This window comes from Molothrus ater, chromosome 1 (genome assembly GCF_012460135.2).
Source record: "Molothrus ater isolate BHLD 08-10-18 breed brown headed cowbird chromosome 1, BPBGC_Mater_1.1, whole genome shotgun sequence".
NCBI classification, from domain to species: domain Eukaryota; kingdom Metazoa; phylum Chordata; class Aves; order Passeriformes; family Icteridae; genus Molothrus; species Molothrus ater.
The window spans coordinates 107,571,801-107,586,422 of record NC_050478.2 but is presented as its reverse complement, the minus strand read 5'-3'; the positions used below and the strand labels follow the sequence as shown (position 1 = coordinate 107,586,422).

Sequence of the window (14,622 nt, the reverse complement as noted above, 5' to 3'; positions counted from 1 at the left end):
TCACCTCTTTAGCAGGGAAAATACAGCTTTTAGTTTATTTTGGAAAAATTTCCTTTTCAGGCAAACAGAGGTTAGGGTGCTTCTACTGACTTGTGGAGCCTTGGCCATCCATTTTTTAATGCACCCCTGTGTTTGCAGTGACCCATGTGTTCACGTTTGTTCTGCTGTCGTTTCAATACCTGTCTCTCATCCTCCATGCTCATCTGTGGTGTAGAAGGACATAGTTTGCTCTCGTGTCAGTAGCATTCCTGTAACATGACTACACCATGTTGTGCAATTCATACTTTTCCAGTTAATGTGTCAGTTTGTCCATCTGGATTAGATCCAGCAGCTATTAGTTCATTTTGTAATATGTCTGATTGGTTTTCATCTCTGCTCCTGATGCTCCCTCTGATCAGGCAGGTTGTAGCAAATCCCATGTTTCTCTCTTTTTTCTTAGTTGTTTGGGGTTTTTTTGTCTCTAGTGTGTTCCCTGATGATACCATGTCACTCATCATTTCAGATCCTTCCCATCTGCTCCTCGCATGCTTTGCTCTGCCTTTAAGATTATTCACCACTTTTTATCTATCTCACTTCCTTCTAAATGCCTTATGAGCCCTCTGAGTTTGGCCCTACCTTTTCTTTTACTGTCATGCTGAAGTAATAATCTTAAGATGTTTGAAATCTTCTTCATGTAAATGATTCAGTTCCTTAATCTTTAGCAAATATTTCTACAAAGGTCTGACATCCTTTTACTCAGTATTTGGCATTTATCTGTTGTTTAAAATGCCATGTAACTTTGTAACTTTTTTTTTTTAAATCTTGTAAGAACTGGTGTTTAAATACCTCTTCCCGTGCATTCTTCTTCTCTGTAATTTTGGCTCCTATATAAATACTTTTTCTATAGAAGGTTTAATGAGCTTTTAGGTTTTAATGCATTTTTCCCGTTACCTTTGCTTTATAATTATTTGTATTAATCCATCTTCTCATAATGTAGGAACTGTATGTGCCAAGAAATTCCTGAGACTCATGGACATGAAACCTTAAATTAAATGTAAGAAGAAAAAGATAAGAACAAATTATAATAGCACTGAGAGCAAGAGATTACAACAGGGTATTTGGTTAAAGTGTGGTTTTTGTAATATATGTTTCTGAAAATTGCAAATGTATTCTGTTATGTTTATGAGCCAACTTTTGTTATGCAGAATTATAAAGGTTGCTATGTATTCAGTTTCTGTGGATACAAATTATGTGAGTTATTCAAAAAAGAAAAGGAGGTTGATACTGTCAAAGTGGTTCTCTGAAAAAAAAGAATAGAAACCTCATAATTCCCCACTTGGGTAGGATAACATTTCTCACTGGCATGGACACCACTTCAACTGTACTAGCTGCTAGGGGACAGTGCAAAATTATATAATTTAGACATACGAGGAAGTAAAATTAAATGGCCATGAGATGAGCATACCATTAAACAGATCTCATTTATAATGGACTCTTATGCAAATTGCCTTTGAGCACTCAGTAAAAGAAAATGAAAATAAATTAATAAGGATGGCTCAAACTAAAAAGTTGCAGGGGAAAAGAAAAGTAGAAGCTTGTTACAGCTCACTCTCCACACACTCCAGAGTGTTAAATAAGCATTCCCATTAGCCACATAAACATAATGATGTTATAATAAAACATGCACTTAACTTTTAAGGACCAAACTCCTAATCACTCTGCTGCAGTGGCTCCAACCAGATGAGTAAGATTTCAAATAAAATACATTTACTTCGTCATGTGATTCATTATTGGAGGGAAAGAGATGTGTTTTCATGAGTATTTTGCTCTTTGCTAGCTGCTGAATATCCTCCCTCAGTGAAATCCAGGCAGTTACTTGCCTTGCCATTAGTGTGGGATTGCAGGTTCCAGGGCATCACTGCTGCTCCTCCTGCTGCACAGCCCCCTCTGATGGGTTAAAAAAAGGACTTCTCAGCACTTTTCCTCCCTTTTTCTTGTTCTGTGAAAGATGTGGGGAGCATGGGACTCTGGCAGCTCAGAACTGTTGAAAGTAGTGTATTGCAAAATATTTTCAGTTAGTTTGTAGTGTCTTCTGATAAAGATGTTAATATAAGAAATTATATACTGAATATATTCAATTATAAGAAACCTGTATTTTCTCAGAGAAGAAATGTTTATTTCTACCTTAGTTTGAAAGTAATGTAATATTCTGCATGTTTGTAAACATCAAGGCTTGCAGGTTTTCCATGTTCCTTGGATCCTTTTGATTACAGAAATGAAGAATTTTAGCTCTGTCCAGTGAAGCCATTAAAACACTCTGTAGAACTCTGTCATTTTTTTTTTGGCATTAAGAGAGTTTTGCAATAACTGACTTGTTTAATTACTACTGGCCATCTTGTTCCTAATTATTGCTGCTTTCCCACATATCCAGCTGAGGCAGAATATACTGAAGTCTTTTCTCTTTATGTGTATAATAATAATATATTTAAATATTTATACAATGAGAGATCAAGGCTATAAACACACTATGTATACAGTTCTGCTGCAGACAGTATATTTTTATACTTGACAAATAGGACTTTTTTCTGAAGAATTTGAGAAATCCTGCAAGCAATCTTCCAATGCTAGCTTTTTGGTATAGAAATGCTGTTACAGGAGTGCTGATTTGTGGGAAGAAAGATCCATCCCTGTAATATTTTATGGAATTAAAACAATGATATTTTCCATTCCCTGTTGTTTTTTCTCCAGTAAACAAGGGCTTGTAGCTATACCTAGTTTGTGTCCTTTAAGTAAAACCAAATTCTCACATGGAAGCAGGGTTTTCCACTGGTTATATTTTCAACCCTTGAAGCATTCGATTTCTGACAGTGGAATATGATACTTAAAGCCACAGACATTAATTATTACCCATTGGAGGTCACACTTTCAACCCATGGGACGTTAATTTTCCTGATATATGGAAAATTCCAGCCTGTTAGTTTTAATTAAATATTTCAGAAGCACATTTTCTTGTAAATGGACTACAGTTTCTTATCCTTTACCCTTGATATTTGGCTAATTCTGCATATAATTATCATCTTATTTTGCAAGCCTCCTTCAAAGTGCTCTCCTGTCTCAAAACTCCATTCAGCTGTTACATATTTGTCATTTAAAACAGAAAGGTGTCCTTGCCAGTCATCAACCAACATTGTCAAGAAGGAGATGGGGAAAAACATCTTTCAGATTTTCTTGGGAAGTGAAATTATAATGACTTACCAGTCCCTTCTTGTGCTAGCAAGGTGGTGTCTCTTAAGCATGTATAATCGCCGTGTGAGACCCAGTAAAGCTTTGGGTGGCAGGGAGGATGGTGATCAAATTGTTTTGTACAGAGGAGGTGACAAAGTGAGGCATGAGAGAGTGCTTCCCACTGTGCCCCTGGGAACACAAGAGTTCCTGGTGAGGATGCTGGAAAGTGAGGATGCTGGTTGTTCCCCAGATCCTGGCATAGCTCACTCTCCTCTCCTGACTGGGTGTAGCAAATGCAGATTAGGAGCAGGACCATGTCACCAGATTTGGATCCCATAGTAGTACCTTAGGTTTTTCCCTGAAGGCCACATGAAGGGTGATGGAATCTACATTTTTCCATCTGAAAAGGAAAAAAAAAATAATTTTCTTTACAGAAGTCTCTCTGCTGGGGGTCTACCCTTCCAAAGCTGTTTTAATATGTGAAAGTATATTGCAGATTGATCCTGGGAGGGGAGTCAGGAGGGAATTGGGACTTTGCAGTTCCTGGGATTTTGCTGCTGCTGCTGCTGTTGCTGCTGCAGAGCAGCAGAACATTGAGGCAGCACTTTCTGTTAACACTTCCAGTCCATTCCCAAAGCCATTCAGGTCCCAGGTAGCACTCCCAGTGGCTGAGCACTCTCCTCAGCATTATGGTTTTGTCTGAAGGCTCCATCCTCTGATACTATCTTGCTCTTCTCTAAACAATTAATAAAATGGAGACAAAAAGCCTAGAGGTTTAAAATATGTAATTATATAAGTAATTTAGAACTAGGAAAATGCTGCAGAAACCAATTACAATTATACATTTCAGTAATGACTGACTTGGCCAAATACATGTTTTGTGTGTGAATTCCGTGATAAATTTGAAGATGACATGCTTGAGTATAAGGGAAAATTAATTCTAAATGCTGAGTACTTCCATATTAGACATAAAATGTGTCTCATACACCACATGAACAGGAGCCTGTGTTATATGGGCTGTCACAGCTTTTGAGCAGCAGGGCAGGCAGTAACAAGTCTTTGAGGAAGAAAGCTCAAATAGTTCAAGGGATGGCTTTGAAAAAAAAGTGTTCTGTACCTGCTCATGATGCAAAATATATTTCATTCATTATATGTTACAGATTTCATGCAACTTGAATTGATTCATGCATTTATTACAGAATTGTAAATGGCCAGCTGGGGTTAATGGAGTTTTATTTGTTTTCTGATCTCCTCCCAGCTGGTGAGAAGCTATAGATGAGATTTGTATTCGGTTCACAACTTGTATATATACCTGCTCCAGGCACAGACATTGTTCCAAACTCAATTTGGGTTGCCTGTGCCATTTTCAAAGGGAGGATATTTGGCTGTTGATGCAACACAGTGTATGGTTGCCTGGAGCCCTGCCCCTCTGCAGTTCCCTGAGACCCTGCTGCAAGCCCTGCTGCCTCCCCCTCTTTGGGAGCCCACTTCTGTCTTTTGCCTCTTGAATCGCTTCTGGACATCCCCTTCTGGTGGCCACTGGATGGGGCATCTCTCAGCCTGGGGTGCTTTGTGCAGCCAGGAGGGCTGATCACCTCTGAGTATTTGGTGGCTTTTTTTTTTTTATTGCTGGTAGTGGGGGTTCGTTGTTTATGCACTGCTTTTAAAACATAACAAAAACAGTGTGCCATGACTGTTTGTTGTCAAAAAGCATTTCCACATTGCACATACAGACATATAAACAGGCACACAAAATCAGACCTGCCAGTCACTCCTGCTCATTTCATTGGGAAACCACCAGTGACTCAGGAGTGTTTTGCAAATGCCCCAGTGCAGTAACAAAACATTTATTTGGTGTCACTTTGAGGGTTTTGTTTGGCTTTTTCAGCCCTTCCTATTGCTCTAACTAAAGCTGGTTTGGGAGGCCCACATCCAGAAATGTATGTGTACTCAGTGGTTGATGTTGCAAGACCTGTTGCCAAGCAGAGGCTCTCTAGGTGGCTGCGTGGTTCTGGTGGTCAGTGGGTGGTGTCTAAAAGCTGAGACATTTTTCTGTATTATTTGAGTGTTCTGCTTGATACCTGCCACAAGCACTTAACTTTTACATTCAAGCATTACCTCACATTGAAATGTTATCAACTTTGTACCCTCATCTTTATGTTACCACAATGTGCTGCCCCTCACCTTAGCTGTGCCTGCCCTAATGTTGGTTGCAGTAGATGGTATCCAAAAAGTGACCTGAGTTTAAAAACAAGTGAAAACCAAGCAAAGAACCAAACCAAACTATTCCCCAGGTACAGTTTCCAAACTAAATCCAAAGTAAATCAAGTTCCCTATGCAGTGCTCTATAAAGCAGAATGAGTCAGTCCAGGGCGTTGGAGCATCTATAGGGAATAGGCTGTGCTGAAGGGGACTATCAAAAGAGGTGTCCAAAATAATTGAGGGATTGTCATTTTATGAGATACAGACTGGGGCATTGAGGTGGGTGGGAGAGGCTGCTGGCCTGGCTTCTTCCCTTCCACCTCCTCAGCTGTGCTGCTTGGAACTTAATGAGGCTATGCTGGAAAATATGTGGCTTACACAGTGGTTTGAAATCAGCCTTTTTCTAATGAAACAAAGCCACAGAGCTGCTTCAGTGAAGTTTGCATGGGAGGGTTTTGTAGTGCTGAGCTATTTGAGCAGCTCTTGAGCTGAGCTTGGTCTGACTGTGCTCCTTGTCTCTTGTTTCCTCTCCAGAATTGGCCGGCTTTTCGATGGCACGGAGCCCATTGTCCTCGACAGTCTCAAGCAGCATTATTTCATCGACAGAGATGGGCAGATGTTCAGATATATCTTGAATTTCTTAAGGACATCAAAACTCCTCATTCCTGATGATTTCAAGGTGAGATTTCAAGGGACTTGGGTGTTTTGCAAGTACCTTGGTAAAGCTATCTGGTGTGTAGTCAAAACAGAGCCCTGGATAGGGAAGGTTGACTTGCAGGGCTTACTCTTCAAGTAAGAATGGGGTTGCTAAAGTGGTGTCTTCCTCTCCTAGAGTGACATCAATATTAAACTTTCCCCTCCTGGCTATAGTGGTAATAAAGCAACTTGCCAGATTTGACCCAGGGAAATTAAATGTTGTACCATACTCATGGAAACAGAAGCGACAATCTGCAACTGACTGCTCATGAGCTTTACTAATTATTTGTCCTCTCATCCATTTTTATGCTTCCCCAGTGATCGCAGCAGTTCCAGTTTTCACTCCCACACTGAAATTCAGAAAATGGTGTGTGAATCACAATATTGACAAAATAAACTGCACACATGGTAATATCTGGGCATTAAGTCATAGACTGTTTTCTCCCTCAGACTCTTGAATGCATACTGCAAGTTTAATTTTGGAGTTTTAGAGAAGTCAGGAATGAATCGTTCTATGTTTATTATTTAAACTTTAATAAAGAGCCTGCTTTTTTTTTTTTTAGTTTTTAGTAACAAATTGAATTAGTGGTAGGTTCAATGTCAGACACAGCCTACAGAAGCAGAGCTTCAGAATCCATGTGATGTTTATCTGCTAGTAGGTATGAGGGTGTATATGGGGTGTCTTCAATCAGAATAGATCCTTACCTTCACTTAATGACCACACATCAGTGCACCTGGTTCACTGCAGGAAATGCAGCAGTTGGGATTGAACAGGAGAGGTGATGGGTGATGAGGCAGGGATGGAGCAGGTATTCAGTCCTTTTCACGCTGGTATTCACTCCTTTTCCCCTCGTAGCTGAGACAGTTTTTCAGGCATTTGGGCATAACAAGTGTGAGGCTGAGTTCAAGAGCTGTATTTCAGCAAGCTTGGAATCATCTGCTGTAGACACATCCTTGCTGCTCCCATAGTGACAAGGGCAGATCTCCCTGAATAATGTGGGAGTTTGGAGCAAACAGATAAGCATCATTTCCTTCTTTTGAAGCCTTGGTCTGGCTTTGTGCTGCTCTCGGCACTTCTCCTGCAGGTAATCAGAAATACAGAAAAAGGAAAAGCCACCTTTCATGCAATATTAAGAAATTACATATGTAGAGCTTTTTAAACACATAAATATACTGTAGCTGTGTTGAAATTAAAAATGTAATTCCTGGCAAGTTCACCCAACTGTGATATTCAAAGGGGTGTCCTCCCCAGTTATGCTTTAAGGTGTACAAAAAAAACAGTGATTACAATGAACAGTGTTTCTTGTTTCTTAGAAATATATGGGTTACATTACTTTTTTGTTACACAATAAATGTAAGCAGTATTTTTACCATGATTTAGGTGTCCTCATCAAGTATTTGGTTTCTAGTTCAAATTCAGGACCATATTGACTGTTAGCAGGCTTCTCTTGTCATTCTGTTTCTCTCTCATCCCTAATTCTCATGTATCTCTTTTCTCTGTATAAATATTTTCCAAATGGTTTTATGCTCTAACACCTAGAAAAACAAGATTTTTTTAAAAATGTTTTTTAGATTTAAAAAATGGCAGTAGGCAGATTCCACATCATCAGTTCTAAATTACTTCTGCAGTGGCTATGCCTAGAAATGCATTCCCTCTGCTCTGGCATTTGAGATGATGTAGTAAACAATACTAGTGGCAAAACAGAGAAGTATTAAAAAATACTTAATTTTTAAAATGCACTAATATGTGCAAACATTATGCAAATATCTGAATCATTTTACACTAACAAACATTGCAGGCTTCCTCATTTACATTCTTATACCTGTTATAATGCCTGCTAGTATTGCTGTAAGACACAATGGATCCTAATGATGAATTTTCTGAATCCTGATTGAATTCTGTTCCATCTGTTCAATGAGATCATTATTATATGACATCACTGTGGGGATGAAATATAGGGAAAAGTGGGATTTTGGTTGTTTTTTTTTTTTTGCAGAAGGGAGTTAAGCAAGCATAGCCTTACTTTTGCAAGTGCTGCTGTACTCATTGTGTTCCAAGTAGCTGATTGTTGGAACCTGGGAAATTTCTCTGGCTGCCCTGGAGGACTTGAGACCCTGACAGGGGTCTCGGAGACCTTGGCACGGAGTCAAAAACACCTGTGCCTTCGATTTTAGCCCTTGGAAAAAACAATTACCAACTTTGTATGAAGATGTACAAGCCACAAGAGTTTGAATAGAATGTTAGTGAATTTATCACAGGGTGAAAATGTAGAATTTTGAGTTTTTAGAATGTGGGTTCAGAATCCAAGATGGAGGGATTTGGGCGTGCCTTGTCCTTCTTCCTTCTTCTTCTTAGCTTCCATCTTCTGGGTGATGTTGCACTTTTAGATTGGTTTAGAGTAGAAACACACTGTCTAACATAGGTGATCGGTATTGGGAAATTATTGTAAATAACAGACATGTAGTTTTTAGTATAAAAGATAGCATCGCCTCTGAAGGCGGTCAGTGTGCCTCAGCCCGACCTGCCAGACAGACCTCAGTGGGTCGGAGAAAGAACGTTATAGATAAGAAATAATAAACAACCTTGAGAACGAGAACAGAAGAATCCTGACTCCTTCTTCAACTGCCAGGCTGGGAAAAGAGACTCTCTAACACATCTCAGGGTCATTGTGACCACAGAGGCCCCCGAGAGCTAATGGTTATTTTCTGCTTGCAGTGTTACTTTATTGCACCTTCCTACAAAGTCTTGAGGAGCTCTGTCCAGTGGGGTTCCTAAAGCAGTGTCAGCCTGAATATCCATCTACCTTAAGCACCACATTAGCAATGCCTCTCTTAATGTGTGTGTCTTTCAGGACTACAGCTTGCTATATGAAGAAGCAAAGTATTTCCAGCTTCAGCCCATGCTAGGAGAGATGGAACGGTGGAAACAGGACCGGGAGAGCGGCCGCTTCTCAAAGTCCTGCGAGTGCCTGGTGGTGCGAGTGGCCCCAGATCTCGGCGAGAGGATTACACTGAGTGGAGATAAGTCATTGATAGAGGAGGTGTTCCCAGAGATCGGGGATGTGATGTGTAATTCTGTCAACGCCGGCTGGAACCACGACTCCACACACGTCATCCGCTTCCCGCTGAACGGATACTGTCACCTCAACTCAGTTCAGGTAGGACATCACACCTGCAGTTTTTGAAAGGGAGATGCTGGCCAGGTGCCAATGGGCTGACCCTGTTCCATGTCACTGGAGTGTTTTGGTGAGCAGAATCAGCTGGAGGCTTTAAGCAAGTTACTTAACTTCTGTGTGTCGAGTTGTCTTTCTCCATTTAATTAATGTATCACCATTTAATCAATTTAATTCATGTATCTCCATTTAATTCATGTATCAATTCAAATCTCTTTGCAAACAAACTACAGTAGTGTTAGAATTTTCTCTGATCATAGGGAAAACCCTTCACTTTCAATTCCAGTGTTTTTTCCTGATTTTTTCATAGCATAGTAGAGTCCTGTTGCAATTGACAGGACAAGGGATAATGATTTAAACTAAAATTAGGTCGATTTTTACTAGATAAAAGGAGGAAATTTTTTCTGTGAGGGTGGTGAAACACTGGAACAGGTTGCCCAGAGAGGTGGTGGATATCCCATCCATGGGAATATTCAAGGGTCAGGCTGGACAGGGCTCTGAGCAGCCTGATTTAGTTAAAGATGTCCCTGCTCACTGCAGAGGGGTTAAACTTGATGATCTTTAAAGGCTCCTTTCAACCCAAAGTATTCTATGATGCAATGTAGTAATGTCTAAAATCAGTAGATGTTATGAAATGGATAAGAAAAAATCTGGGAGACAAATGCAGGTAATTCCTGGAATAATTATAATCAACTTGAGTGTTAGTGTTATGTTTTTATCCTTTGTTGGTTAAAAGCAACCAACCTCAGACACCTGCCTGCCCCTAGCCAGCACTTCCCATGTGAAATCATCAATGGCACAATTGATGCTGTTTGGTTTAAACACACCTCCTAAATGCTGCAGGCTCATGTGTGAATTATTTTACAGAACAGGCTTGCAAGCTGAGCTTGGCATCCTTTTATCTGCCAGGTCCCAATGTCCAGGTAGAGAATCACAGAGTCATTAAGACTGGAAAAGATCTCCAAGATCAAGTTCAGCCTTTGATCAAACACCACCACGTCAACTAAACCACAGCATTAAGTGCCATATCCAGTAATTTCTTGAATATTTCCAGGGATGGTGACTCCACCACTGCCCTGGGTAGTCCATTCCAATGCTGAACCACCCTCATAGTGAAGAAATTATTTCTGATGTCCAACCCAACCTGAATGCCCCCTGGTGCATCTTGAGGCCATTTCCTCTTGACCTGTTGCTGGTTTCCTGGTAGAAGAGCCTGACACCACCTTGCTACAGCCTCCTTTCAGGTAGTTTTAGAAGGTCACCCCTGACCTTCTAGCCTCTTTTTCTCCAGATGAAGCACTGAGGCACACTGAAGGCTGGCCAGGCACTGTGCTTGTGCTAGCACTTAACACAAGGGTCCAGATAGACCTATCTAGACCTATCTAACCCATGTTATGCTTGGACAGTTGTCTCTTACTGGCCTTGACTGTCATCAAGGCCTGTCATGCTGAAACATCAAAATTGTTTGTCATAGTGATTAATGCAAATTTAGAACAGCCTTAGATGTCAGATTACAGCTGAAAAGAAGTTTCAAGGATGGCTGCTTAGCTATATCATAGGATACATATCGTAGGATATCATATCCTATATCATAGGATAGTTATCAAGGCAGTTGTATCCTTCAACACTTTGTCACTTATTCTGATGCTTACATTTTAGTTGCACAAATAAGAATTACAAAGCATATTTACTAATGTGAAAAACCTGAGTCGGAGTGGCAAAATATATACAGGCTTCAAAATATGTACAGTCAGAGTGGCAAAATATGTACAAGCTTGTGTAATGATCCCACATTGATAATGGAAGGAATAAGTATCTCCCAGTACTAATAAAAATGAGAGACTGCCAATAGACCTGAAGGGTGAGGTACAGACCAATGGATTGTCCAGGGCTGAGCTAGTTTCCAGAGTTGTTTCCACCACAGTTTTTCTCAGGACCCAAGTTCTCATGTTCTTTTTTCCAGTGGCTTGCACTGACACATTTGGGCAGGGGATTTTGGCATATATTGTTAAAAGCTAAAGATCACTTGTGTTTTGATCACTGTTTCCAGGTCTCTTTTCCTATCCCTTCCTTTTTTTATGACTGCTGTGCAATTAGCCATGTTCAAGTACTTTGGAAAGACATTTGCCAACCTGAAGCATTTAATGGAAGGACATGGCATGTCTTCTTTGAAGCATTTTTAAACCTCAGCTTACTTCTTCCCCTGCCCTAGTCCTTTGCAGTCTTCTGCCATCCTACTTGCCAGTGTTGTCCCAGCATGCATGCAAACCAATTTGACAACTGGTGAAACAGCTGGGGAAGCCATGGTAGGCACCTGATTCCAGCACAGCCCTTGTGAGGTCTGGTCATGCTGAGTAGAGGGTCCCACATCCTCTGAGGTCCAGGAGCATCAGCCCCTTCCTTGGGTTTGGCAGCTGTCATGCTGACCCTGGTAAACCCTAGGAAGTTACCTTCTCAGGTGAGGCAAAGGATGCCCAGAACAGGTGAAGATGATGATAGAAGTAACTAAGAGTTGGTTTTTAAGTCTCTAGTAAATATCATGGTAGGTTTTCTGAAATTATGACCGTTGTTATCTACACTGTCACCATTTCATTGTGGTATTTGCTCAGCATCTGCTGTGTAATCATGTGTTTACCCTTTTGTGTTGTAAATTCTGTAAAGCAGAGAATGTTTTTCTAGTCCTGTTTCTGTGGCCAGAAGATTGGATTTGTTGACAGTACTAAAAAAATAAAATAAATTTTTCTTCATTTTTCTTTTTCACTGCTCAGTGGCCATAGTCAGCAGAAATCAATCCAGTACAGTTAAGCTATGTAAGCACTTTTTTTTCCCCCTAGTTGAATCCATTTGAAAACAGCAGTTATTATCATCAGACAGCAAATAGTCTGTTAATTTACTTACACATTGGTGTTTGTTTCCTCTTTTTTGCAGGTACTTGAGAGGTTACAGCAAAGAGGGTTTGAGATTGTTGGCTCATGTGGAGGTGGGGTGGACTCTTCCCAATTCAGTGAATACGTACTGAGACGAGAACTCAGAAGGACATCTCGTGCACCCTCTGTCATTCGAATAAAGCAAGAGCCTCTGGACTAAAATGGACATGTTTCTTTATGCAAAAAAAAAAAAAAAAAAAAGAAAAACAAAGAGGAAAAACAAAAAGGGGGACATTTCATGTGCAGTTTGGACTCCAAACAAGTCCTGGAACTAAAATTGAATAAAAGACACATTTATATCAAATATAGAGACCACACCTGAATTCATATGGGAACACTTGGAATAGTAGTGATAATAATAATAACCTCAAAGTATAAAAGAAAACACACACACACACACACACATAAAAAAATATGTATGTATATGTATGTCTGTACATATATATATGTATGTATATGTCAAAGGGTAGGAAATGCAATGACAGAATGTGGTAGATGAGGTTGGTGCTGTGATGGCCATTAAGTGTCCCAGGCCCTTCCCGGGCCCACTTAACGGTGTACAAGCCATTGCCAGGGGGGGATTCATGGACTGTTCTTCACCCATTTTCATTGCCAAACAGCCATCCACTTTTTAATGTGTACACACCTTGAGTCAACTTTATTTGCATATGGAGGTTTATGTCTGTCTTTTTTAGAGGTGGATGGGCAGGTGTTCAGGAGATGACCATCCATTGCATTGGAAAGCTGAAATTTTAAATGTAGTTTGTACAGAAGTCGCACACTTTTTGTCAGCCCTCACAGATGTGAAAGGTTAACTTTTCTTTTGAATGAGTTTTTTTGTTGTTTTGTTTTGTGTTTTTCAAAGGGGGCCAGAATAATTAATATTTGGTAGAGATGCTCTGGTTTGAATCTGCTGCTTTCCTACAATTTTTTCAAATTTTATAATGTATTAAATACAATAAACTCCTGTTTAAAATAACAAGGGTCTGGTTTAAGCCAACAGAAGCAGAGAGGTGGGATTACACTGCACTCCAGCGTGTAGAGGGGCAAGGCAGTGGGCAGGCAGAGCTGCCTGCGCAGGGTGGAGTGAGTTTAAGGCAGCAGAGGCTGTTGAGGGATCTTCTGGTGTGCTGCACATAGCTGCTGTTCCTTCAGCACTGTCCCAGCTGGAAGAGAAACTGTTGGTCAGATGTGAAAATAACAACAGCTCAGCCCAGGGAAACCCATGAAAAAATGACACCTGGTTCTGTAACCTTCAGTGTAACAGTGAATCCTTGCATCATTCCCTCTTGATTAAGGAGTTGGCAGCTTTGACTCTCCAAGCCTTTGCCTTGCTGAGTGTTAGTCAGCCTGTTGGGTTTTCATGTTGCTCATTTCCTTCTTTTCAAGCTGTTGTTCTGTTAGAGAGTGACATGGCCAGCCCCTTGTGTTACCATCAGCTGTGTCCCTTGGTAGCAGGCAGTAATTCCACGTTCTGCATTGGAAGCCCTGCCAGCTGCTCTCTTGCAGAGTCTCACTGGGGCCACCTCTGCAGGCACAGGCTCCAGGCCTGTGAGGTTTTGCAGAGGCACCACATCCCGATGCCACTGCACAGACTGCTCATGGGTTGATGCACCAGCAACCCCCGCCTTTCCTCCAAAGTCTCTTTTTATGCACTGTTACAGAATATGACTCTGTGTTCATCCTAGTGTGGAAATTTCTATCAACACTATGGTGCTGGCATTCCATTCATTTTGGTGACACTTTGCTATTTATTTAAGAAAAGGAGAAACTGTTAGATACATGTAACAAGGTTTTCAATATAGTCTAACTAAAAAAAAAAAAAAAGTTACATTTTTTTCTGGGTTTTATTAAAATCTGTCTGAGGACATCTTTAAATAACTGGCAGCACATATCAATGGTTTGGAATTACTGAAGTGTGAAAATGGGTGAGGGAGGGGCCTCGAAAAATTAAGGTTCATTAGTGGGTTATTAGATCTTCAATGTGATGGTGATCTGTCTATTCACAGTACTGAAACAGCTGCCTCATTGAAAATGCTTGTTTTCAATTAGCAGCAAGAAGTCCTCTTACAAAATAAACAAATGCTTGCTCTTACTGCCCACAATTTGGTTGTTAGTCTGCATAGAAGTTGGAAAGCTAAAACCCAGGGAAATAAATATTTTTAACAGATCTTCAAACCGTTGGAAGTGATGAAATTTGTGATGTCCAAAAAGATGCTGGTCCCCATGGGTTTGAGAGTCCACGGGTCCCAGTGCAAGGTGATGTGATTCTTCAGAGACTGCTGTGCAGGCTGGAGCTGGGGGGAGTGCAGCTCCTTTTCCTGCTTCTTGGCAAGCAGGCACTGCAAGCCTGCTGCATCAGCAGCCCCAAAGGTGTCCCCACAGTGCTGGCAGGGCCCACACTGCCTGCAGCCTCTGCA

At 40.7% G+C, this 14,622-nt stretch overlaps 1 protein-coding gene across 1 annotated transcript in view; it reads left to right on the top strand.

Moving 5' to 3' along the window:
* KCTD1 (potassium channel tetramerization domain containing 1) overlaps nt 1–14,307 on the top strand; it is a 68,559-nt gene extending 54,252 nt beyond the window's left edge. Inside the window, 3 exon segments of the mRNA XM_036378808.2 lie at nt 5,941–6,085; nt 8,955–9,260; nt 12,204–14,307. Coding sequence (XP_036234701.2) covers nt 5,941–6,085; nt 8,955–9,260; nt 12,204–12,362 — 610 coding nt within the window. The 3' untranslated portion in view covers nt 12,363–14,307.
* Nucleotides 14,308–14,622: the final 315 nt, after the last annotated feature.